The sequence below is a fragment of the Pristiophorus japonicus genome, chromosome 17, assembly GCF_044704955.1.
Source record: "Pristiophorus japonicus isolate sPriJap1 chromosome 17, sPriJap1.hap1, whole genome shotgun sequence".
In the NCBI taxonomy this organism is placed as follows: domain Eukaryota; kingdom Metazoa; phylum Chordata; class Chondrichthyes; family Pristiophoridae; genus Pristiophorus; species Pristiophorus japonicus.
Window position 1 is genome coordinate 86,071,988 of NC_091993.1, and position 25,573 is coordinate 86,097,560.

The 25,573-nt window shown below is 42.6% G+C and overlaps 1 protein-coding gene across 5 annotated transcripts in view; it reads left to right on the top strand.

Moving 5' to 3' along the window:
• The first annotated feature begins 2,902 nt into the window (after positions 1–2,902).
• Positions 2,903–25,573, top strand: part of LOC139227840 (protein phosphatase 1 regulatory subunit 12A-like) — a 258,951-nt gene continuing 236,280 nt past the window's right edge. For 2 of the 5 annotated variants that reach the window (XM_070858916.1, XM_070858915.1), the window contains exon 1: positions 2,907–3,207. In XM_070858916.1, the coding sequence (XP_070715017.1) occupies positions 2,956–3,207 (252 nt within the window). In that variant the 5' untranslated portion in view covers positions 2,907–2,955. Of the gene's footprint in view, positions 3,208–25,573 lie in introns of all 5 variants that reach the window. The other 3 variants (XM_070858913.1, XM_070858914.1, XM_070858917.1) reach the window with 2 other exon arrangements.

Below are 25,573 nucleotides of genomic sequence, written 5' to 3' on the forward strand. Positions count from 1 at the left end.
CATACCTTCTGTTGACTAGGCCCCAAGCTCTGGAACTCCCTACCTAAACCTTTCTGCCTCTCTACCTCTCTTTCCTCCTTCAAGACGCTCCTTAAAACATACCTCTTTCACTTGCGCTAATTTCTACTTATGCGGCTCGTGTCAAATTTTTATCGCATAATACTCCTGTGAAGTGCCTTGGAACGTTTCACTACGTTAAAGGCGCTATATAGATACAAGTTGTTGTTGTAGTATAATCATACTAAAATAATAATTATAACTTTTCCTAAAAAAATAACAAATTTCACAATCACAAGTAAATGATTAGGTCACAATTGAGAAATGTAATTCTGCTGCTACCATAGCTGTGAGTGCTCAATTCCATGATTATATTGCAACTCCTTACTTTCAGATTCCTACTACAGCGTTGAGACATTGGCTGTATAGGTGTAATGCTACATCTTCTGGATGTAATTTATTAAGATGACAGCTGCGGTAAAATAATTTCTTCAACAAAGATTTTGTTACCAGCTGAGAGACTTGAGGGATTATGAAACAAATGTTGGAAGGTCTAGGTTTACTTGAAATTTCTTGGGACGCAAGGTACATTTAGAATTGCATCATGGCCCTAATTCAGAGCTGTCATCCCGAGTAGATGGAAGTCCTTACTGTATGTATTTTTTCTGAAATGTTTTGAGTCACATCATCCTAATTTAGTTTGGGCAATGGTGGTAAATGGGTGAGTCCAAAATTAGTTTTTTTTTTAAAAGGACTATTTATGAAAAAATTTGCACTGTTTCAAAGATGCAGGCATTTTTGTTTACCAGGTCTGCTCCTATAATTTTTATCAAGTTAATGTAAATTGTTAGTGTCTGGGAATTGGAACTGAAAGAAAAAAAAATTGCAGGGCTACGGGGAAAGGGCTCGGGAGTGGGACTAGCTGAAGTACTCTTGCAGATGTGCCGATGGGCTGAAATCACTCCACTCTATGTTAGGTGACTTTTTCTCAACTTCCTCAGAAGGATAAAGGTCATTGGAAAATGATTATTGTTTTAGTCTGTAATTTTATCTCATTTTGGTGAGCAGCGGAAGTCTTGGGAGTTTATTTTAATATTTAAATCTGCTGATGATTACTTTGGTATGACTGATTATTGATAATGTTTAATTAATTTCTCAGTATTTTGCTATTCATCTGTTGTCTATAGTAAAAGCAAAAGAATGTGGAAATACTTCCTGCACTGTTTTGTACGAATATATTATATGCAGAAAATAATTACTAATCTTAAAATAATGATCAGGTGATCATTGCTATACTGTCTGGTAGACTTTGGAAACAGCTTGGTTGCAGAAAATATCAAAAATATTATTTTCTACCTCTACCTCTTTGAACACTATTATAAATAAAATTACATAAATAAACTTTAGCAGGATGAAAATCCCCTTGTGTTTGTACCTGGCTGAAATGGATTCAATGAATGTTTTGTCTGTGTGTACAGAAAATGATTGTGAAACACTGATAGAATTTGCGAAGCAACTAAACAGGCTGAACAGATGGGTTTGTTTGCAACAGCTGACCAGAGCCAGATGTTTGTGGACAGCCAGTCATACAACAGTGGATCTGCATCATGTATCATCTCATGGACAGATATTCACCATTGGAGAATTAACGAGGTTATCAGACGTCAATCCAGCTGCCATTTGTGCATCAATTTCCCATTCTGCCTTGTGGATTTAATTCCTTGGATATTAGCAATTTCCTTTCAAACTGTAAAATTAGTTGGTATGTTCAAATAAGATGAATGTAACTTGAGCAAGTAGAAAACCATGCACAGATGAACTCTTCTTGGAAAACAGCAGCAAATTTTTAAAAAGTGCTACCAGCTTCTGTAAGAGTCAGAGAAGATCATTAATCAGCTGGTTTGTTATATTCTAGAATATTTTGAATTACCTGATTTATTTTTTTCATTGGCAGTAAGCATGCTCACATCAAGGAAATGTATTTTCTGAAGAGGCTATGATTTTCTTCATTGATTCAAATGTTCACTTTTTCATGGATTTAATCTCAGTAATTGACTTTTCTACAATTAAATCTTAAACTAACTTTGCATTTGATTACATTTTTTTTTAAGTTCAAGTTTAAATTTACCTTAAAGTTTTTTTTTAATGCCTTATTGATTTCAATACAGGTCAGTTAGACCAAGTGCATAATCACATTAATTTTCTTAAATTTTGCAGAACCTATTCCCACTCCTTTGTACTTTATTTTCTATATACATGTAGGCAACATGATTGTAAGCTATTTACACTGGCGTAAACAGTTCTAGAATTATAAATTCAAAAATGCCTCTATTTTTCTTATTACATATTATAGAAGCAGGTACATATAACAATCATGGATGCCTGTTAAGGATTATAATTAAACTCAAGTAAAGACTACAGTAACATTGTGAAAAATCAATTCCATCACCAGAAGTTATAGACAGAAGTGCCAGTTCACAAGCGAAAACACTGTAAACTTGTGGTGCATTAGATTAGATTTTTAAGAATTAAAATAAACTGCAGGTGATGGACAAATAGGCAGGTTTGTTTACAGCTGTAGCTGCTGCACACGTGATGGATGAACCTTCCACTGCACACCTGCGCCTCGCCGCCTCGCTCGTCCTCTCACTAGGCGGCGCTGTGGCTGGCGCCGGAGCCTCTCGCGAGCTTTAACCGACGTAAACCGACTCAGCCTAACCTGCTGGCTTGGAAAGGTTTTGTTTTGATCGACGGGGGCGTAGGTCCAATGGGCGACGGGCGAGGGCGGCAGAGCCCGCGGCGGTTGGTTGGGCACGGGAGGCCGCCGTCCAATGAGCGCAGAGCAGGAGGGGGCGAGAGCGCGTGTGGTGTGGAGCTTGTGAGACCGGCGGGCAGGCGCCAGGGGGGAGGGGACTGTTTTCAGGGGGAGCGGGCGCTGAGCGCGAGTGCGGCGGGAAGATGGCGGACGATCGGAAGCGGGCGGACAACGCCAAGCACCGGCGGGGCGAGCAGCTCAAGCGCTGGCTGGGCTCCGAGACCGACCTCGAGCCGCCCGTCTTCAAGAAGAAGAAGACGCGGGTAAAGTTCGACGACGGCGCCGTCTTCCTGGCCGCCTGCTCGAGCGGCGACACCGACGAGGTGAGGCGGCTGCTGGACCGCGGCGCGGACATCAACTACGCCAATGTGGACGGGCTGACGGCGCTGCACCAGGTACTGCGGGGAGGGAGGGGAGAGGCCGGGTCCTGCACCGCACCATCCCCATCCCATCCCATCCCCACCCCACCCACATCGGCTTTCAGCACCTCCAGCGACCCGCTTCATCACCCACCTCCCGTGTCACAGCAGTGGGTGCAACAGGAGCTCCCATTGATCCATTAGTCACACTTCACTTTGTGTGTTCGTTCTGCCATTCCCGGTGCGGCGGGAGGGCGTTTGTTTGCATTGCCAGTGCAGCAGGTACCGCACTCCCTCCCGTGTGCTGTCCTGCCCTGCACTCTGAGTGCATTCTTTGCTGCAGGACTGGGAGGGGAGGTGTGGGGTTGTCATCCCCTTCTCCATCTGTCTTCACTTTAAAAGTACTGGAATTGATGTTTTGTTTCTCCAATGTTTTGGCGCACGAGTTAAATTGACCCACCTATATCTGATTTGCGCTCATTCCCGTCTCCTCCTCCTCTGAGCTGATTGGCAAAAGTAACGTAAGGATAACCCGGTCCTGCAGCAAAAACGCACTCGGGATATGAAGGACATCTGTGGACGGTGGCTACATAGCGCAGTCCCTGGTACACCAGGAAACATCTCTGCCTTATTAGGCTTTGCAATACTTCAAAGTGTTCGAACTGCAGTTAACAGGAGTCCTGTTTTACAGTGCCGTTGTCCATTTAAAAATGATAAATACATGTTGATTTGGATATGAATTCATTTGTGATGTGTTCAGAAAACACATTTTGTGATTGAAAAATGTTCTCCCACCCTCGAGAGAGTGAGCACTTTTGCATTTCTGTGCCAATACAGATACACAGTATAGTATATAGATCTAACAAATGTGATCAAGTTGATTTTCATCGAATTTCAGTTAAAAAGCTTGCACTGTGCAGCAGAAAGAGTTGTTTCCCAACAGAGACAGGGATGACCCACTGTTGCTTTAAAGTTTATTTTGCTTCTTGCTGTATAACTGCAGTTTCTACTGCAGTCAAGGTGCAATAGATTGTTTGATTCAACTGTATCATTTGTTTCACCTTGTTTTCTAGGAGATGCAACAATTTGTTACATATAACCTGTTCTGTGATTATGGGTAGCAGACCTGTAACTGCTGCGGACTACATTTTATCATGTTAGTTTCCCAGGTAGTGGACTTGGCTTAGTAGTACTCTAATGGCTACAGCAGTTTTATAGATCAGTACAGCAGGTCAGGGGAAAAAATGCCATGCTGTTAATTGATGGTATTTCAATCCTGCTGTGACATCACAGCTATCTCTTTGAAAACTTTATCGCATTGCTTGAAGCCAAGCGATAAACTTATCAGCTGTAACGACAGTTGGTGACCTTAAGGGAAAATAGCTTGTGCTAATGGAAGATCGGAGCTCCAACGCCAAAACTATGTAATGCAAAAATCACAGTCTAATTATGTATTGAGGGTGTGTGGGGAGATTCTGGTGATGCACTTCACTGATGACTTATCACCTGATTCTTTTAAATAATACGCAGGTTGGTGTCACTCTCAATTTGTTTTTGTATTTGTGGCATGCAAGTTCTATATTTTTGTTACAAAATTAGTACACATATCAAATCTAGCTTGGTTCTTATCAGCTGTGTATGTAGATGGTGGTATTCTGCTTTTCCTCTGCGTCAAGAGGAAGTTATCATCTGTTACAGTAACTAGCTGCTGTTACAGTTAGTGTGCTGTATACCAGCGCACTGTCTTGGCACTTGAACTTGCAACAATTTACACTGGAAGATTAGATTATGTTTTCAATGACTTTAGTATGGAAATTGACACAAGGTTTGCTCATCACAAAACCAAGTCAAGAAGTTAGGTTGTGGACCAATCAAAAATATTATGAATCCTTCAAGGAGTCAGCTTTTTACATCCAGTATTGCTTGTATTCATGAATGTTGTTAGATTGTCAGTGGATTTGTGCTGAATTCTGATGCAGAATGAGGAAGATGTTATGTGCAAGTCGGTCTTTTTAGGAGTATGCAGGTGAGTAGAGTAAGACCAGCTGATAACTTCGTCTTTGCTCGGGCACCGAGGCAAGGCAGTTGTGCACAAGGCTGATACAATGAGGTAACCTTGTATGTTTCATATTTAGTGTTTTGTGACATTAAATACATGAAAACTGTTTCATGCATTTTGTCTTGGCCCCTGATTATGTAAAATGTACCACACAAGAACATTTTCAGTATATTAACTTTACCATGCTTTGCAAGTCTACCGCTTAAACTCTTAATTGCATATGGAGTTTGTATGCGTATTTGTGTTTTTTAAAAAAAGCTTAATTTCCCAATTGAAATTTCTACTAACATCTAATTAAGTTGCAATAGGCTATGGGACAGCAGCAATCCAGTTAATTGAATTAGTAAAGTTATTCTTTTCCCTGGGTGTCCTTTTCCACGAATCACAAAGTTAACATGCAGGTACAGCAATCAATTTGGAAAACAAATGCTATGTTAACCTTTATTACAAAAGGATTGGAGTAAAAAAGTCTTACTGCACTTATATGGGACCTTGGTGAAACCACACCTGTAGTACTGTATACAGTTTTGGTTTTGGTCTCCTTGCCTTCGAGGGTAGGTCCTTATCTGTCAATGTCTCATCTATCTAATCATAGCCAGACAATCACCTGCAATGGTTTCTCTTCCCGCTCCCACATCGTTATCTCTGGTGTCCTCCAAGGATCTATGCTTGGCCACCTCCTATTTCTCATCTACATGCTGCCCCTTGGCGACATCATCCGAAAACACAGCATCAGTTTCCACATGTACACTGACAGCACTCAGCTCTACATCAGCACCACTCGACCCCTCTTTGGTTTCTAAATTGCCAAGACTGCTTGTCCGACATCCAGTTCTGGATGAGCAGAAATGTTCTCCAATTAACTATTGGGAAGACCAAAGCCATTGTTTTCGGTCCCATCACTGACTCCATCCCTCTCCCTAACATCTGACTAGGGTTGAACCACACTTTTCTCAACCTTGGTGTCATATTTGACCCTGAAATGAGCTTTCGACCACACATCCGAGGCATAACTAAGACTGCCTATTTCCACCTCCCTATCTCTGTTCTTGCCTCAGCTGCTGAAACCCTCATCCATGCCTTTGTTACCTCTAGACTTGACTATTCCAACACACTCCTGGCTGGCCTCCCATGTTCTACTCTATGTAAATTTGAGTTAATCCAAAACTTGGCTGTCTGTATCCTAACTCGCACCATGTCCCGTTCACCCAACATTCCTGTGCCCGCTGACCTACACTGGCTCCCAGTTAAGCAACGCCTCGATTTCAAAATTCTCATCCATGTTTTCAAATCCCTCTATGGCCTCGCCCCTCCCTATCTCTAATCTCCAACCCCACAACCTAGCTGCACTCTTCTAATTCTGCCCTCTTGAGCATCCCTGGTTATATTCACCCAACCATTGGTGGCTGTGCCTTCTGTTGCCTGGGCCCTAAGCTCTGGAATTCTCTGCCTAGGACGCTATTGGTCCTCTGCTCTAATATCATGTGTGGCTCGGTGTCATATTTGTTTCTTATAATATTTTTGTGAAGCGCCTTGGGATGTTTTACTACATTAAAGGCGCTATATAAATACAAGTTGTTGGAATGCAGTGATGGTTCACTCGACTGATTTCTGGGAGCGGGTGGGTGGTGGTGGTGGTGGTGGTGTGGGGGCGGGGTGGGGTATGTGGGATTGTCTTATGAGGAGAGGTTGAAGAGACTGCCTATATTCTCTAGAATTTAGAAGAATGAGAGGAGATCTTATTTAAACATATAACATTTTTAAGGAACTTGACAGGGTAGTAGATGCTGGGAGGATGTTTCCCCTGGTTAGGGAGACTAGAACTCCGGGTCATAGTCTCAGAATAAGGGGTTGGCTAATTAGGACCGAAATGAGGGTTGAGAATCTTTGGAATTCTCTACCCCAGAGGGCTGTGGATACTCTGTCGTTGAGTATATTCAAGACATAGATCGACAGAGTTTTGGTTATGAAGGGAGCCAAGGGATAGGACGGGAAACTGGAGTTGAAGTAGAAGATCAGCCGTGATCTTATTGAATGGCAGAGCTGGCTCGAAGGACCGAATGGCCTACTCCAGCTCCTAATTCTTATGTTATGTTATGAAAGATATCCAGGTACTTTATGTAAACATGACTGAACATTGACTGCAAGTATAATGTGCACTTACGGAATAATCTAAGTATCGGTGATGTGCTTTTGTTCGATATTAAACTACTAGCATTGCTGTATTGGAACCTATGGCCATCTGCTTATTTGTGTAGCTGATCTTACTATATGTTTCAGAAGTATGAAAATGGTTCTTAGATGCTTTTGGAGTGCATCTTTTTTGGAAATGCTTTATAGTTGGGCACTGGGCAGGATTAATTGTATTTCAGGATATATTGAAACTGTTTATAAACTGTTATTATCTTTTATTCTTATTCCATTGAGGATTTTTCTGAATCAACACAGGCTGATTTTATTTAGACTGAAGTGTAAGCAGTTATTTCCCTATTCATTGGCAGTTTTTGGAAAAGATAAGTAGACCATTGGGAGAGTGGTATAATTGTGAGACTACAGATGAAATTGTATTTTATCCAAATCAAGTTGTTATCCAAACAAAATAAGAGTAATTGTGTAGTGAATACACATCCTGCCCTTCCTTCTCTTCGTCCCCCGCCCCGTCCATTTTCTGCTGGTAAAAATGTATTGCATTATTGGGTAATGCTTTTAGTTTGTTTTATTGTAGAAGTGCATTGAATGATCAGTCATATTTATAGCCAAGTTGTTGTCGTAGGTTAAAGCTAGGTTGCTTGTGGTGCTTTAGCTGTAAGATGCAGTTTCGATGAGGAAATTAGGTTTTTATTTGAAAGCTTATACTGTGCTATATATTTAAATCAATTTGCACACACTCCTTCAGTTTCTAATATGGAGCCACTTCACATTTTAATATGATTCTGCCAAGCTATTTCAAGGTTTGGTTTAGTAAAGCAATTGTTTAATAGCTAAAATGAGAAGTAATCATTTGGGAAAGGTTGCCTTTCATTGAGGCAAAGAAATTATTTTCTGAGATTAATAAACTTCTTTGCATAATAATGTTCTAATCGGTAGGCTTGTGTTGTGTATATAGTGACAATACGCTATAGGAATAATCTTTCTTAAGCTTCATTGTGTTTTTATGATACTTCTGCAATGCTCTTAAGTAATCTCTTCAAGCTACCTCAACCGAGTATTCCGGGGCTCAGAATCCTCTCCAGATGTAAACCAAGTTAATAACAATATTGATAATGTAATTGTATTGAGGACTGGGAGAAATTTAGAATTCAGCAGAGGAGGACTAAGGGTTTAATTAGGAGGGGAAAAATAGAGTATGAGAATAAGCTTGCATGGAACATAAAAACTGACTGCAAAAGCTTCTATAGATATGTGAAGAGAAAAAAATTAGTGAAGACTAATATAGGTCCCTTGCAGTCAGAATCAGGTGAATTCATAATGGGGAACAAGGAAATGGCAGACCAATTGAACAAATACTTTGGTTCTGTCTTCACGAAGGAAGACACGAATAACCTCCCGAAAATACTAGGGGGTCGAGGGTCTAGCGAGAAGGAGGAACTGAGGGAAATCCTTATTAGTCAGGAAATGGTGTTGGGGAAACTGATGCGACTGAAGACTGATAAATCCCCAGGGCCTGATGCTCTGCATCCTGGAGTACTTAAGGAAGTGGCCCTAGAAATAGTAGATGCATTGGTGGTCATTTTCCAAAATTCCATGGACTCTGGATCAGTACCCATGGATTGGAGGGTTGCTAATGCAACCCCACTTTTTAAAAAAGGAGGGAGAGAGAAAACATAGAATTATAGACCGGTTAGCCTGACATCGGTGGTGGGGAAAATGCTGGAATCAATTATTAAAGATGAAATGGCAGCGCATTTGGAAAGCAGTGACAGGATTGGTCCAAGTCGGTATGGATTTATGAAAGGGAAATCGTGCTTGACAGATCTTGAGTTTTTTGAGGATGTAACGAGTAGAGTGGATAAGGGAGAACCAGTGGATGTGGTGTATTGGGACTTTCAAAAGGCTTTTGACAAGGTTCCACACAAGAGATTAGTGTCAAAATTAAGGCACATGGTATTGGGGGTAATGTATTGACGTGGATTGAGAACTGGTTGGCAGACAGGAAGCAAAGAGTGGGAATAAACGGGTCCTTTTTAGAATGGCAGGCAGTGACTAGTGGGGTGCCACAAGGTTCAGTGCTGGGACCCCAGCTATTTACAATATACATTAATGATTTAGATGAAGGAATTGAATGTAATATTTCCAAGTTTGCAGATGACACTAAGCTGGGTGGCAGTGTATGCTGTGAGGAGGATACTAAGAAGCTGCAGGGTAACTTAGACAGGTTAGGTGAATGTCCAAATGCATGGCAGATGCATTATAATGTGGGGTTATCCACTTTGGTGGCAAAAACAGGAAGGCAGATTATTATCTGAATGTTGACAGATTAGTAAAAGGGGAGGTGCAGCGAGACCTGGGTGTCATGGTACATCAGTCACTGAAGGTAGGCATGCAGGTACAGCAGGCAGTAAAGAAAGCAAATGGCACGCTGGCCTTCATAGCGAGAGGATTTGAGTATAGGAACAAGGGGGTCTTATGGCAGTTGTACAAGTCCTTGGTGAGACCACATCTTGAGTATTGTGTGCAGTTTTAGTCTCTTAATCTGAGGAAGGACATGCTTGCTATTGAGGGAGTGCAGCGGATGCATTGACAGTCATTTTCCAACATTCCAAAGACTCTGGATCAGTTCCGATGGAGTGGAGGGTAGCCAATGTAACCCCACTTTTTAAAAAAAGGAGGGAGAGAGAAAGCAGGGAATTATAGACCGGTCAGAGTGACATCGGTAGTGGGTAAAATGATGGAATCATTTATTAAGGATGTCACAGCAGCGCATTTGGAAAGAGGTGACATGATAGGTCCAAGTCAGCATGGATTTGTGAAAGGGAAATCATGCTTGACAAATCTTCTGGAATTTTTTGAGGATGCTTCCAGTAGAGTGGACAAGGGGGAACCAGTTGATGTGGTGTATTTGGACTTTCAGAAGGCTTTTGACAAGGTCCCACACGAGATTAATGTATAAAGTTAAAGCACATGGGATTGGGGGTAGTGTGCTGACGTGGATTGAGAACTGGTTGGCAGACAGGAAGCAAAGATTAGGAGTAAATGGGGACTTTTCAGAATGGCAGGCAGTGACTAGTGGGGTACCGCAAGGTTCTGTGCTGGGGCCCCAGCTGTTTACATTGTGCATTAATGATTTAGACGAGGGGATTAAATGTAGTATCTCCAAATTTGTGGATGACACTAAGTTGGGTGGCAGTGTGAGCTGCGAGGAGGATGCTATGAGGCTGCAGAGTGACTTGGATAGGTTAGGTGAGTGGGCAAATGCATGGCAGATGAAGTATAATGTGGATAAATGTGAGGTTATCCACTTTGGTGGTAAAAACAGAGAGACAGACTATTATCTGAATGGTGACAGATTAGGAAAAGGGGAGGTGCAAAGAGACCTGGGTGTCATGGTACATCAGTCATTAAAGGTTGGCATGCAGGTACAACAGGCGGTTAAGAAAGCAAATGGCATGTTGGCCTTCATAGCGAGGGGATTTGAGTACAGGGGCAGGGAGGTGTTACTACAGTTGTACAGGGCCTTGGTGAGGCCACACCTGGAGTATTGTGTACAGTTTTGGTCTCCTAACTTGAGGAAGGACATTCTTGCTGTTGAGGGAGTGCAGCGAAGGTTCACCAGACTGATTCCCTAGATGGTGGGGACTGACATATCAAGAAAGACTGGATCAACTGGGCTTGTATTCACTGGAGTTCAGAAGAATGAGAGGGGATCTCATAGAAAGGTTTAAAATTCTGATGGGTTTAGACAGGTTAGGTGCAGGAAGAATGTTCCCAATGTTGGGGAAGTCCAGAACCAGGGGTCACAGTCTAAGGATAAGGGGTAAGCCATTTAGGACCGAGATGAGGAGAAACTTCTTCACCCAGAGAGTGGTGAACCTGTGGAATTCTCTACCACAGAAAGTTGTTGAGGCCAATTCACTAAATATATTCAAAAAGGAGTTAGATGTAGTCCTTACTACTAGGGGGATCAAGGGGTACTGAAGTTTCATGTTCATCCATGAACTCATTGAATGGCGGTGCAGGCTCGAAGGGCCGAATGGCCTACTCCTGCACCTATTTTCTATGTTTCTATGTTCACCAGACTGATTCCTGGGATGGCAGGACTGATATATGAAGAAAGACTGGATCGGCTAGCCTTGTACTCACTCGAATTTAGAAGAATGAGAGTGGATTTCATAGAAACATATAAAATTATGACAGGACTGGACAGGTTAGATGCAGGAAGAATGTTCCTGATGGGGAAGTCCAGGACCAGGGCTCACAGTCTAAGGATAAAGGGGTATGCCATCTAGGACTGAGATGAGGAGAAACTTCTTCATCCAGAGAGTGGTGAACCTGTGGAATTCTCTACCACAGAAAGTTGTTGAGTCCATTTTGTTGGATATATTCAAGAGGGAGTTAGATATGGCCCTTATGGCTAAGGGAATCAGGGGGTATGGAGAGAAGGCGGGAGTGGAGTACTGAGGTTGAATGATCAGCCATGATCATAGACGGTGCAGGCTCGAAGGGCCGAATGGCCTGTTCCTGCATCTATTTTCTATGTTTCTATGCATTTCACATTTCAAATATACATACAAAAGTTTTTCGCTCTACATGTTGCTAAAATACCATTGACAATTTAGTAATGGGTAAAACTGTCGCCTCAGTCTTCAAGCAGCTTCTACTGCAAAATAGTTTTTGAGCTGATAAAATTTAGTATTTGTCTCATGGACATGTTCAGTAACAACTGGAATAGGTTAGAATATGTTAGCTGCTTCATGATGCACTCCCAGCTTTCAACTTAATCTCTTAATTACATAAAATTTATCTTTTGCATTTGCATGAAACTATTTCTTCAGCTGTATGATCACTTCAGCCAGGTTTATTAACATAATCTATTTTCCAATTTGGGAAGAGGGAGAAAAATAATTCTATGATATATGTCCCTTGAAGTGCTGCCGCCTTCTGATGACTGTCTCGCACCTGATGTCTGCTTTCAGTGTGCTTTTTCCTTTCAATTACATTTTTTTTCTTGCCTCCACTTAGAAATTGCAGCCATATTACATTGACATTTCAATCTGTGGCTCCACAGTGTCTCAGTTTGGTAACTTCTGAGCTCTGCTTTGTAATTTTACATCGGATTTCTCATTTATAGAAACATAAGGTGTAGGAGTAGGCCATTCGGACCTTCGAGCCGGCATCACCATTCAATATGATCATGGCTGACCATGCACTTCAGTACCCCTTTCCTGATTTCTCTCCATACCCCTTGATCCCTTTAGCCATAAGGGCTAAATCTAACTCCCTTTTGAATATCTCCAATGAACTGGCCTCAACAACTTTCTGTGGTAGAGAATTTCACAGGTTCACAATTCTCTGGGTGAAGAAGTGTCTCCTCATCTCAGTCCTAAATGGCTTACCCCTTATCCTTAGACTGTGACCCCTGCTTCTGGACTTCCCCAGCATCGGGAACATTCTTCACGCATCTAACCTGTCCAATCCCGTCAAAATTTTACATGTTTCTATGAGATCCCCTCTCATTCTTCTAAATTCCATTGAATATAAGCCTAGTCGATCCAGTCTTTCTTCATATGTCAGACCTGTCATCCCGGGAATCAGCCTGGTGAACCGTCGCTGCACTCCTTCAACAGCAAGAATGTCCTTCCTCAGATTAGGAGACCAAAACTACACAATATTCAAGGTGTGGTCTCACCAAGACCCTGTACAACTGTAGTAAGACCTCCCTGCTTCGATACTAAATCCCTCTTGCTATGAAGGCCAACATGCCATTTGCTTTCTTCACCACCTGCTGTACCTGTATGCCAACTTTCAATGACTGTACCATGACACCCAGGTCTTGTTGCACCTCCCCTTTTGCTCATCTGTCACCATTCAGATAATCTGCCTTCTTATTTTTACCACCAAAGTGCATAACCTCACATTTATCTACATTATACCGCATCTGCCATGTATTTGCCCACTCACCTAACCTGTCCAAGTCACCCTCCAGCCTCTTAGCATCCTCCTCACAGCTCACACTGCCACTCAGCTTAGTGTCATCTGCAAACTTGGCGATATTACACTGAATTCCTTAGTCTAAATCATTAATGTATATTGTAAATAGCACTGAACTTTGCGGTATCCCACTAGTCACTACCTGCCATTCTGAAAAGGACCCGTTTATTCCTACTCTTTGTTCCCTGTCTGCCAACCAGTTCTCTATCCACGTCAGTGCACTATCCCCAATACCATGTGCTTTAATTTTGCACACTAATCTCTTGTGTGGGACCTTGTCAAAAGCCTTTTAAAATTCTAAATGCACCACATCCACTGGCTCCGCTCCCCCTTGTCCACTCTACTAATTACATCCTCACAAAATTCTAGAAGATTTGTCAAGCATGATTTCCCTTTCATAAATCTGACTTGGACCGATCCTGTCACTGCTTTCCAAATGCGCTGCTTTATCTTTAATAATTGATTCCAACGTTTTCCCCATCACCGATGTCAGGCTGACCAGTCTCTAATTCTCTGTTTTTTCTCTCCTTTTTTAAAAATTGGGTTACGTTAGCTACCCTCCAGTCCATAGGAACTGATCCAGAGTCTATAGAATGTTGGAAAATGACCACCAACGCATCCACTATTTCTAGGGCCACTTCCTTACGTACTCTGGGATGCAGATTATCAGTCCCTGGGGATTTATCAGCCTTCAATCCCATCAATTTTCCTAACACAATTTGCTGACTAGTAAGGATTTCCTTTAGTTCCTCCTTCTCGCTAGACCCTCGGTCCCCCATTATTTGTGCCTTCCTTCGTGAAGACAGAACCAAAGTATTTGTTCAATTGGTCTGCCATTTCTTTATTCCCCATTATAAATTAACCTCATTCTGACTGTAAGGGACCCACATTTGTCTTCACTAATCTTTTTCTCTTTACGTATCTGTAGAAGCTTTTGCAGTCAGTTTTTATATTCCCTGCAAGCTTACTCTCATATTTTATTTTCCCCCTCCTAATTAAACCCTTTGTCGTCTGCTGAATTCTAAATTTCTCTCAGCCCTGTTTGTTGCTTTTTCTGGCCAATTTATATGCCTCTTCCTTGGATTTAACACTATCCCTAATTTCCCTTGTAAGCCACGGTTGAGCCACCTCCCCCGTTTTATTTTTACGCCAAACAGGGATGTACAATTGTTGAAGTTCATCCATGTGATCTTTAAATGTTTGCCATAGCCTATCCACCCTCAACCCTTTAAGTATCATTCGCCAGTCTATCCTAGCCAATTCATGTCTTGTACCGTCGAAGTTACCTTTCTTTAAGTTCAGCACTCTAGTCTCTGAATTAACTGTGCAACTCTTCATCATAATGAAGAATTCTACCATATTATGATCACTCTTCCCCAAGGGGCCTCGCACAACAAGATTACTAATTAATCCTCTCATTACACAACACCCAGTCTAGGATGGCCAGCTCTCTGGTTGGTTCCTCGACATATTGGTCTAGAAAACCATCCCTTATACACTCCAAGATATCCTCCTCCACCGTATTGCTACCAGTTTGTTTAGCCCAATCTGTATGTAGATTAAAGTCGCCCATGATAACTGCTGTACCTTTATTGCATGCATCCCTAATTTCCTGTTTGATGCCATCCCCAACCTCACTATGACTGTTTGTTTGGTGGTCTGTACACAACTCCCACTAGCGTTTTCTGCCCTTTGGAATTCCGCAGCTCTACCCATACAGATTCCACCTCATCCACGCTAATGTCCTTCCTTACTATTGCATTAATCTCCTCTTTAACCAGCAACGCTACCCCACCCCTTTTCCTTTCAGTCTATCTTTCCTGAATATTAACTACCCTTGGATGTTGAGTTCCCAGCCTTGGTCACCCTGGAGCCATGTCTCCGTAATCCCAATTACATCACATCCATTAACAGCTATCTGCGCAGTTAATTCATCCACCTTATTACGAATGCTCCTTGCATTGAGACACAGCCTTCTGACTTGTTTTTTTAACAGTCTTTGTCCTTTTAGAATTATGTTGTAATGTGGTCCTTTTTGATTTTTGCCTTTGATTTTTCTGCCCTCCACTTCCACTTTTCTCCTTTATACTTTTTGCTTCTGTCCCCATTTTACTTTCCTCTGTCTCCCTGCATAGGTTCCCATCCCCATGCCAAGTCTCTAGCTTTATAAGAGACATTTCCTGAAGTTTCCTACAATTTGACAAACCCAAAACACCACATTATTTGACTTGTATTAATAATTCCAAGAAAGGTCTAGGAAATAATCATGTAGTCCTGTTGAAAATTTGATAAAATGGAGAGTGAGTGAAACAGAATTCTCCTTCATGCCTTGAAGGCAGGAAGCATACATACCTGATCCCCAAATTGCAGTAGAAAGTAACTGAAGCATTGGTATTATTTTGGGATGACATTGGCCAGAATTCTTTGTACTAATTGAAATGGTAGATGGGGTATAGAGGTACCGCAACATCTTGATGGAACAACCTATCCATGTCTAGATAGAGCACTGGAAAAATGGCTTCGGTCTGCGTTTGCTTTTAATCTTCAATGTTCATTGGAGTTAAACTTTCTTCTAGTGATAAGTTGCTGTCTATATGACTCAACTGCATGATCAGTGTATTGGTGCCATACTGCAGCCTTTTTGTGTGTAAGGTGATTGATTTCTTGGGGTCACCATTGGTTGTGTGCTTGATACATTATCAGACCACAGCACAGACAGTTTTTTTGGGCCCAAGTTTCCACATGATTCGCGCCTGATTTTTAGGAGCAACTGGTGGAGAACGGACTATTTTAGAAATCGCAATTCTCCACTTTTTTTCTGCAGTTTTAATCAGGTAGAACAGTTCTAGTTTAGAACAGAATTTTTTCTTCAAAAGGAGGCGTGTCCGGCCACTGACACCTGATTTGAAAGTTTCCACAGTGAAAATGTACTCCAAACTAAAGTAGAATGGAGCCAGTGAAGATTTTTGTAGAACTGAAAAAACCTGTTCTACACATTAAAAAATCAGGCGCAGATTACAAATTAGGCGTCCAGAACGAGGTGGGGGGGGGAAGGGAACTCATTAAATTCGACAATAAATCCTTATTTCTACTTCTACAAATATTATACAAATAAATCCAACCTGAATAAACATTTATAAGCCAAGAAAAGATTAAATAAACCATCTTCCTACGTGTGTGAAAGTGCTTCAGCCAGGGAGAATTCTGCAGCCGTTCGTGCTGCTGAGCGGGAGAGAGAGAGAGAGGGGGAGAGAGAGAGAGGGGGAGAGAGAGAGAGGGGGAGAGAGAGAGAGGGGGAGAGAGAGAGAGGGGGAGAGAGGAGGGGGCGTCGGGTCGGGGAACAGGAGCGCGGGTCGAGTCAGTCGGGGGGCGGGGGGCGCGGGTCTCAGGTTGGGGGGGGGGGAGAGCGGGTCAGGGGGAGCGGGTCTCGGGTCGGAGCGGGGGGGTAGGGGGGGTGTGGGTGTCGGGTCTCAGGGTTGGGGGGGGAGGAGCGGGTATTGGGTCGGGTCTGGTCGGTGGGGGGGAGCAAGTGTCGGGTCTGGTCGGGCGGGGAGCAGGAGCTGGCCGTGGGAGGAGCCTCATTCACGCAGCCCCAGTGAGGCCATTGGGCCAGGGCTAGGGACTGCGTGCTTCGGGCCCCTCCCACACAGTTCGGCGCCTGGAGCTACTGCACTTGCGTGCCGACTGTAGCGCGCGTGTGCAGAGGTCCCGGCACTGTTTTCAGCGCCGGGACCTGGCTCCGCCCCCCCACAGCTCGTGCTGGCTGCGCCGAGGGCCAGAGGACCTGTAAGTAGGTGGAGAATACCGAGGATTTTTTTAGGCGCCGTTTTAGGCGTGAAAAACGGGCGCCCAGCTCGGAGGGGCGCCCGTTTTTTTTCTTGTGGGAAGATGGTTGTGCATAATGCTGCTGGGGGGGCAACAACATTGTGCCTATTCTGCGTCAATGCTACTACGTATACGCTTGCTTCAAGGATGTGTGCTATCAAGCAAGCAATAAATAGAGCCTCCAGGACATGTTATAGAGCCAACCCTGTCAAATGCACTACTTCATGCCAATAGACTGAGTTCTTCAGTTCTGTAGCTTCCACTGTGATTCAAAAATAAATCCAGCTGCTTCCCCCAACTACAAGGTTATTTCTAGTGAAGAGCAGGATTAAGTAGGGACAAAAGATCAGACAGCAGCTATATTGGCTCCAAGCACCCCAGCCCCTGAAGCATAAAACTTATAATACAATGAACAGTAAACCTAAACTTGAGCTTCTCGTGTGGAATCTTTGTGGGAATAATTGATGAATAGTATTTTTTTTTGGTGCGTAATTACGGTTTTAATTGTAACCAAACTCTTTTTTAATTGTTTAATTTTTTGAGCCACTACAAATTCAGTTTTGACGAGCCAGTTTTGTTTTATGAAGTCCAATTATATAAGATGGAACAAGCTACTATGAATCCATTCGCCTCAAGACACTGGCAGCAGATTTTTAACTTGGCCATATGCCATCCAAATATCAGGTGATTGGTACAGGTACACCTGTTAGAGATGGCAAATCTACCCATCTGCGGATGGTTGAGAGCTGTTCCCAGGAAAGAGCTGGTTGTTCAGCATCTGTAAAGATTAAAAAGCACATTTGGTTTGTAACCCTTCGATAGAACCTGAAAGATAAAGAGCCATTTAGTAAGATTGGGGAAAATAGAAAAGGGGGAGGGAAGAAACACATGCGATAATTGTAAAGAGGGAGGAAATGAGTTCAGTGACCTGCACATTGCTTAATACAATACTGCTAGATACTATAAAATATCATTAGTGAGGTGATGCAGAGACAAAAGAAGATGTCAATTACAGGGTGCTGAAACACATGAAAGGCCCACACAAACAAAGTATTCAGAACAAGGTGCCCAAGAGTGTTCAGGAATAATATATTTCTGCTAAAGTGTATGATGAGCTTTGTTGGGATAGAGTTGAAGACCAAAGACTGAGAGTGAGAAGGGGTGTTTAAGTGGTGAACCAAAAGGACCTCACAGGAATTCAAAGTAAATTTGGAAAATCCCTCATGGGGCTTTCTTCGGCTTGCCTTCATAGATGATTCAATAGGGTTGTTTCAGAAGATTTTTACCATGTCGCAGATTCACTACAGTATCTTGGAATCATGGATCTTTTTTTATTTTCTGGAGTTTATGTAACATCTCAATAAAACAATGGTCAACCAAATCTTGCATCTCACCTGTTCATGTAGATATTTTAATTTGTGTGGTTGAGGGAGCTGTCAGTATTCTGCCATCTGTCTAATTGTAATAAATATCACCTGCCTTGACATTAATTTCAGTGAAATATTTTGTCTTGTAGAGATACTGTGGGCTATACAAAGATTGGCTGAATTTCGATTCCTTCTGCCCTCTGTAGGGTCAACAAGTTCCTTTGTGGGAAGATAGATTAACTTCAGGCCAGTTAATCCAGCAAAATGCCCTGATCCTTTATAAAGTACTTTAGAAATTGATTATTAATACAGAAGGTTCTTGGTTTCTGCAATAGTCCAATACCAAATTGGGGATAAAAACAGAAAATGTTGGAAATCTCAGCGGGTCAGGCAGCATCTGTAGAGAGAAAAACAGAGTTAACGTTTCAGGTCGATAACCCTTCTTCAGAACTGGCAGTAGTTTGAAATGTAGCCAGATTTTTAAGGACGTGCTGGGGCCCTGAAAAGAGTGGGGGTGGGGGTGGAAAGAACAAAAGGGAAGGTCTGTGATCGGGTAGAAGGGAGAAGAGATTTGAGACAAAGTAGATGATGGGCCAAATTGAGATGGTAATAGCACAAATGAAACAAAAGAGGAGTCTCTATAGAGTGTGAATGGCAGAATAATTACCAGCTGCTATGGGACACAGCTGCAACCTGGTAACATTTGCAACTAGGCCTCATCATTTGGAGATACTTTGAGCAGAGTATGGACTTTGGCAGGTTGGGCAAAATTATCCATGGTGTCTGGAAGGTAATGAAAGGATGCTGGATTGCAATTATTTGAAGGTGTACTCTTTCAGTGAAGGTATTGTTTGCATATTACAAATTGAGCCCATGGGGATGGGTGCAGTTCCTCGCCACCAAGATGATAAGGTACCAAACATGAAGTTCTGTGATGGACTGCAAAGAAATGTTGAATCTTTACTAAGATTGCTTGTTAGCAGGAGGAGAGGAATACCATAGAATTGTAAGCTTATGCTGTTTGAATGTGATCATCTACTTCACATAATTTTCTTTCTTGCTTATAGGGACTGTACAAAGATAACAGCACCTTCAAATCCCCTATTTTTCTCGTACAAGAATTAGAAGCTGCAAGTTCTACTATGCATGCATTAGTACACGAATCAAGCAAGTACTATAGCACAAATAACATTTGTAATAGAGCTAAAAGGAAAATGCTGTAAATACACAGCTTTTAAAAGCAGTTGTGTAGATAATATTTGACATTGTTGGGAGTTAATGCCTAGAATTGCATATATTGATAAAAATTGGTATTGAATTTAGTTGTTTTTTTCAGCTATTGAGGTGTAATTATGTTTTATGCTGGTATCCCATACATTTGTATAAATTTAAAACTGCACGAGGGGCTAATTTGTAGAAAACTTAGGACTGTAATACAATATAGTAAGGAATAAAGTTGTTTCTTGCCCCCAAAATGTTACTCACCAAAGTGGTAATTTACTAATAATTGACTCTTGGGGTTTGGTACCCATGCACAACAGTGTTATAAAAAAAATCAATCTGGTCTCCACTTGTAACTGAACATTTTCTAATAATGTGGAACACAATTTGACGCACCGCACCCACATTAATCACAGTTTTGATTTGCATATATATCAATGAATCACTGGTGTACAGTGAAACCCTGTGCATTCAGACAGCCCTAAAGAAGAGACCTGCAAAAAAAACCTCTCGCTTACTGACAATCCCAAATAAAGCTGTATCTTGAAACTCTGGGCACTTACAAATTGCGAACTACGGATAGCCTTTAATGCACCAAGTCCGTTTACAATTTAAAACACAGGATACACAGGTAAGTGAGCGGGGTGAAAGAAAGTGGCTTTTGTGGAGCCTCTGTAGTGGCATAGAAATTGCTATATCTCTGGGATCGAACGCTTGCATTGCTCTATCCCAGGAATAGAGAAGCTTTTCTGCTGCAGTGATGCTAGGTAAAGAACTCCCATTCCACAAAAGCTGGGAATTGCACTATGCAACATCATATCTCGCTCCACAACTTCCCACAATTGGGGGTTCCTATCCCGAGCACCGTCTCCAGCAGCCCGTGAGGTGAACGATTTAAATTTCTCATTGCTGTGCGCCCATATTCTATGTACAAAGAGAGATCTGAGTGCAGGTTAATGAATTTTGAGTGGATACTTGGCTGTAGTGAGATGTAGAGATGGAAAGAAAGAGGGTCAGGAGGAGCTAGCAGCATGGTTCTGAGATGAAGGAAAGGTGAGCAGGTTGGATCTATACTCATTGGAGTTTAAACGAATGAGGTGTGATCCTATTGAAACGTATAAGATTCTGAAAGGGCTTGACAGGGTAGATGCAGAGAGGATGTTTCCCTTAGTGGAGAAATCTAGAACTAGGGGGCATAGTTTCAGAATAAGGGGTTGCCCATTTAAAATGGAAAACGGGAGGAATTTCTTCTGAGGGTCGTGAATCTTTGGAATTCTCTACCTCGGAGAGCTTGTGGAGACTGGGTCATTGAATGTATTTATGGTGGAGATACATAGAGTTTTGAGCGGAGAGTCAAGGGTTATGGGGAGTGGGCAGTGAAGTGACCAACCTGACCCCACCACACAGCACTGCCCCCCCCCCCCCCCCCCCCCCCCCCGGTCATCAAAATCCACGCGCGGCCTTGGACAACGTGGATCATTTTCCATGCCATATGGGAGCCTCCTATCAGCAATGGCAGACATCGATGACGATGTCCAACACCGCCTCCAGTGTGCCAGCGCAGCCTTCGGTCGACTGAGGAAGAGAGTGTTTGAAGACCAGGACCTCAAATCTGGCACCAAGCTTATGGTCTACAGGGCAGTAGTAATACCCGCTCTCCTATATGGCTGAGATGTGGACAATATACAACAGACATTTCAAAGTGCTGGAGAAGTACCACCAGCACTGCCTCTGCAAAATCCTGCAAATCCGCTGGGAGGATAGATGCACCAATGTCAGTGTTCTTGCTCAGGCCAATATCCCCAGCATCGAAACACTGACCACGCTCGACCAGCTCCATTGGGGCGGGCCACATTGTCTGCATGCTCGACAGGAGACTCCGTAAACAAGTGCTCTACTTGGAGCTCCAACACGGCAAGTGAGCCCCCAGGTGGGCAGAGGAAATGTTTTAAGTAGACCCTCAAAGCCGCCTTGATAAAGTGCAACATCCCCACCGGCATCTGGGAATCTCTGGCCTAAGACCGTCCAAATTGGAGGAAGAGCATCCGGGAGGGCGCTGAGCACCTCTAGTCTCGTCGTCGAGAGCATGCAGAAATCAAGCGGAAGGAGCGTGCGGCAAACCAAGCTTCCCACCCACCCTTTCCTTCAACCACTGTCTGCCCCACCTGTGACAGAGACTGTGATTCCCGCATTGGACTTTACAGCCACCTGAGAACTCACTTTTAGAGTGGAAGCAAGTCTTCCTCAATTTCGAGGGACTGCCTATGATGATGATGGTGGTGCAGTTGAGGCCAGGATCAGATCGGCCATGATCTTATTTCTTATGTTCTTATGGTTCAAGACGAGGTGGCAGTGTAGAGATTCTGAAGGAGGGAGTGCCAGAGGGCTGTGCCATAAATACTTGAAATGTTCTGATAAATGAAGGCAAGAAATACTATGTGCTACATTAGTCAATACTTCCATCTATCTGCTGCTGAAACCCTCATCCATGCCTTTGTTGCCTCCAGAGCAATATCCCTTGTAAGCCGTGCTTCATTCTGCGCAGGCTGTTTCTTTTAATGTGCGGTCCCTAAATTTCTGTGCATGTGTGGTATTTACAATCGAGAAGCTGGTGAGCAGCCTGTGCTGGACCTTGCAGTTTGCTATGCAGCCGTGCAGCTCAGAGGGAACATTTCTCCAGAGCCATCTATTCTAAAGGTCTTGTGGACAGCCTCCCAACATCCACCTTCTGTAAGCATCAGCTCATCCAAAATTCTACTGCCCTTATCCTGTCCCATTCATCCACCACATCTGTCCTCACTCCCAGTCATCCCACTACCTCCAATTTAAAATTCTGGTCATTATGTTCAAACCCCTTCATAGCCTTGTTCCTTCCTATCTCTCTAACCTCCACCTGCCCTATACCTCCCCTCACAAAAAATCTATTCCTTTCACTCTGACTTCTTGTACATACCTCCTTCACTTCAGTCTTGACGACCATGACTTCAGATACCTTGGGCTCACTCTGGCATTTCCTCCCAAACTTCTCTGGCTCTCAACCTCCCTCTCTTTTAAAACCTTCCTTAAAAACCACCTCTTTGATCAGTCTTTTTGTCACCCCCATCTATTAGCTCATTTGGCTTGATGTCTCTTTTTTTGTTAACACCCCTGAAATGCCTTGAGATGTTTTTCTACATTTAGATGTGCTGTATAAATAAAAATTGTTTAGTCTTTTAAAGTATAGGAGGTTTAGGATAAATGAAGTTGTTGAGCCATTCAGTATCTTAATAAATGATCACTTGGAAAATGTGTTTCTGTAATCTACAAGCCGAAGTCGATGAATCCAGACTATCATTTCCGAATGATACTCCCGATTTTTTGAAAAGCAGTCATAATACTTCAACATTTTACATTTTTTTGGCATATTCCGTGTAAAAATTGTCTGTTGTTCAATTGACAATGCTAGTCAATAGTAATGGATTGCATTTTTCTTCTGCTGTCATTTAGTCTTGTAATTTGCATTTTTGTACAAATATTAGCGGGGCTCTCGTAGCATTGGATCACATTCATTTGGATGACACATAGTTTTATCGCAGGAATGTTTTTCAATTAATAATAAACACTGTTCCAATAAGCTCGAGGAACAGCACCTCATCTTTCATTTGGGCATTTTACAGTCTTCTGGACTCGACATCAAGTTCAATAATTTCGGACCATAACCTCTGCCCAATTTTGCTCTTTCTACCTTTTTTTTTAACCCCCCCCCCCCCCCCCCATACACTGATCTTATGTATTTTTTTTCTCTGTTTCGCATGGCAGCTGGCAATTATTCTGCCTATCTAGATTAATGTCTTTCTAACTTCTGCCATTACCATCTCAAGTCAGCTCATCATCCCTTTTGTCTCTCATCTCTCTTTCCCTTCCCTTTTGTTCTTCCCTACCCTCCCCTCCCCCTTTAATGTTCCTTTAAAAATCTGTTCATTTCGAACTATTGCCAGTTCTGACAAAGGCTCATCGACCTGAAACGTTAACTCTGACTCTCTCTCTCCGCAGATGCTGCCTGACCCGCTGAGATTTACTGCATTTTCTGTTTTTATTTCAGATTCCAGCATCTGCAGTATTTTGCTTTTGTATTTGTTTCTATTTAGATCTTTAAGCTGGCCTCTCTTCCTTGAAGGCTGCAATTAAGTACTGTCCAAAGTCATTTGATGATTTCTGTTTCTGGGTCAGAAGTAGACAGCAATTAATGACTGCATTTCTTCCACTATTTTATACTCTTAATATGCACTTGTGACTTTTTATATTGATGTAAATCTGGAAGAACTTGATATAGTAATAAATAGGAGCAGCTTAGTACAAGATACAGCTTCTTTGATCAACAATCTTCTTTGATCTGGCCTGTGAAGCTGCTGCCGCCATCAGCAGCTTTGTCCTAGATCTCTTTAAAATTGGGCTTAGAAGATTGGAAAATGGGAGGGAGGGGTTTGGGGGGGAGAAAGCAAAAGTCAGACCTTATGGTGGTTTGTGATTGGTGCTTTTTATTATACAAGTAGAATCAAAGCACCTCCATTTGAAAATAGCCATGAAAGAAGTAGCACTCTGGTAATATGGTTATGACTTTTAGCAATCAAGTTAAGCGTGCAAGATTGGATAAATGATGGCCTATGGTTAAAAAGGAATTCATAAGCAAGAGCATGCATTTATGTGGCCTAATATTTCTTGATGTCCCAAAGCATTTCAGATGTCATTAGTTACTCTTGAATTGCATCCATCATCATCATAGGCAGTCCCTTGGAATCGAGGAGGACTTGCTTCCACTCCCAAAGTGAGTTCTTTGATGGCTGAACAGTTCGATACGAGAATCACAGACCCTGTTACAGGTGGGACAGACATTCGTCAGGGGAAGGGTTCGGTAGGGCTGGTTTGCTGCGCGCTCCTTTCACTGCCTGCGCCTGGCCTCTTCATGTTCTTTGCGTTGAGACTCGGAAGAGCTCAACGTCCTCCCGGATGGACTTTCTCCACCTCGGGCGGTCTGCGACCAGGATCTCCCAGATGTCAGTGGTGATGTCGCACTTTACCAGTGAGGCTTTGAGGGTGTGCTTATAATGTTTCCGCTGTCCTCCTTTGGCTCATTTACCATGAAGGAGCTCCGCGTAAAGCATTTGCTTAGGGAGTCTCGTATCCACTGTTGCTTTGTAAGTGAACACAGCAACCATATTGCACATAATGTGGTCCCACAAACCCCAATTAAAAAACTGACCAATTTAATCTATTTTTGATGGTGCTTGAGGAAGGAACATTGGCCATGGTAGGTGGCCGCAATTCCTCACACCTTTTTCTTTGAATAATGCCATGGGACCGTTTAACATCCAGCTCTGTTACGTCTCTGTTTATTGTTTCAATTCAAGGGTGTCACATTCAAAAGTGCAACACTGCTTCAGTTCTCTGTTGAATTGCCAGCCTAGTTTCATGGGCACAGGTCCTGGAGTGGGATTTGAACCCTCAATCTTCTGAGAAACAAGGATGCTACCAATTGTGTTCAAAACAGGGGTTTTCAGTGTTGCGGAATTAGTGGGCATTATTTGCAAATAATGAGTGTGTGAAAGGCTTTCTGCATTTGAAATTGAAGAAGTACATGGGGAAACACGAATATCCAGTTCCGATCACAAGGAGATAAAATGTTTACACTCCTGGGACATGCTGTTCTTTTGTTAGAATGGTGAACACTCAAACTGCTCATGGTCGTGTCTTAACACTGTTGTACCTGAGAAAATCTAAAGTAAGGACCCTAAACTTGTAACAA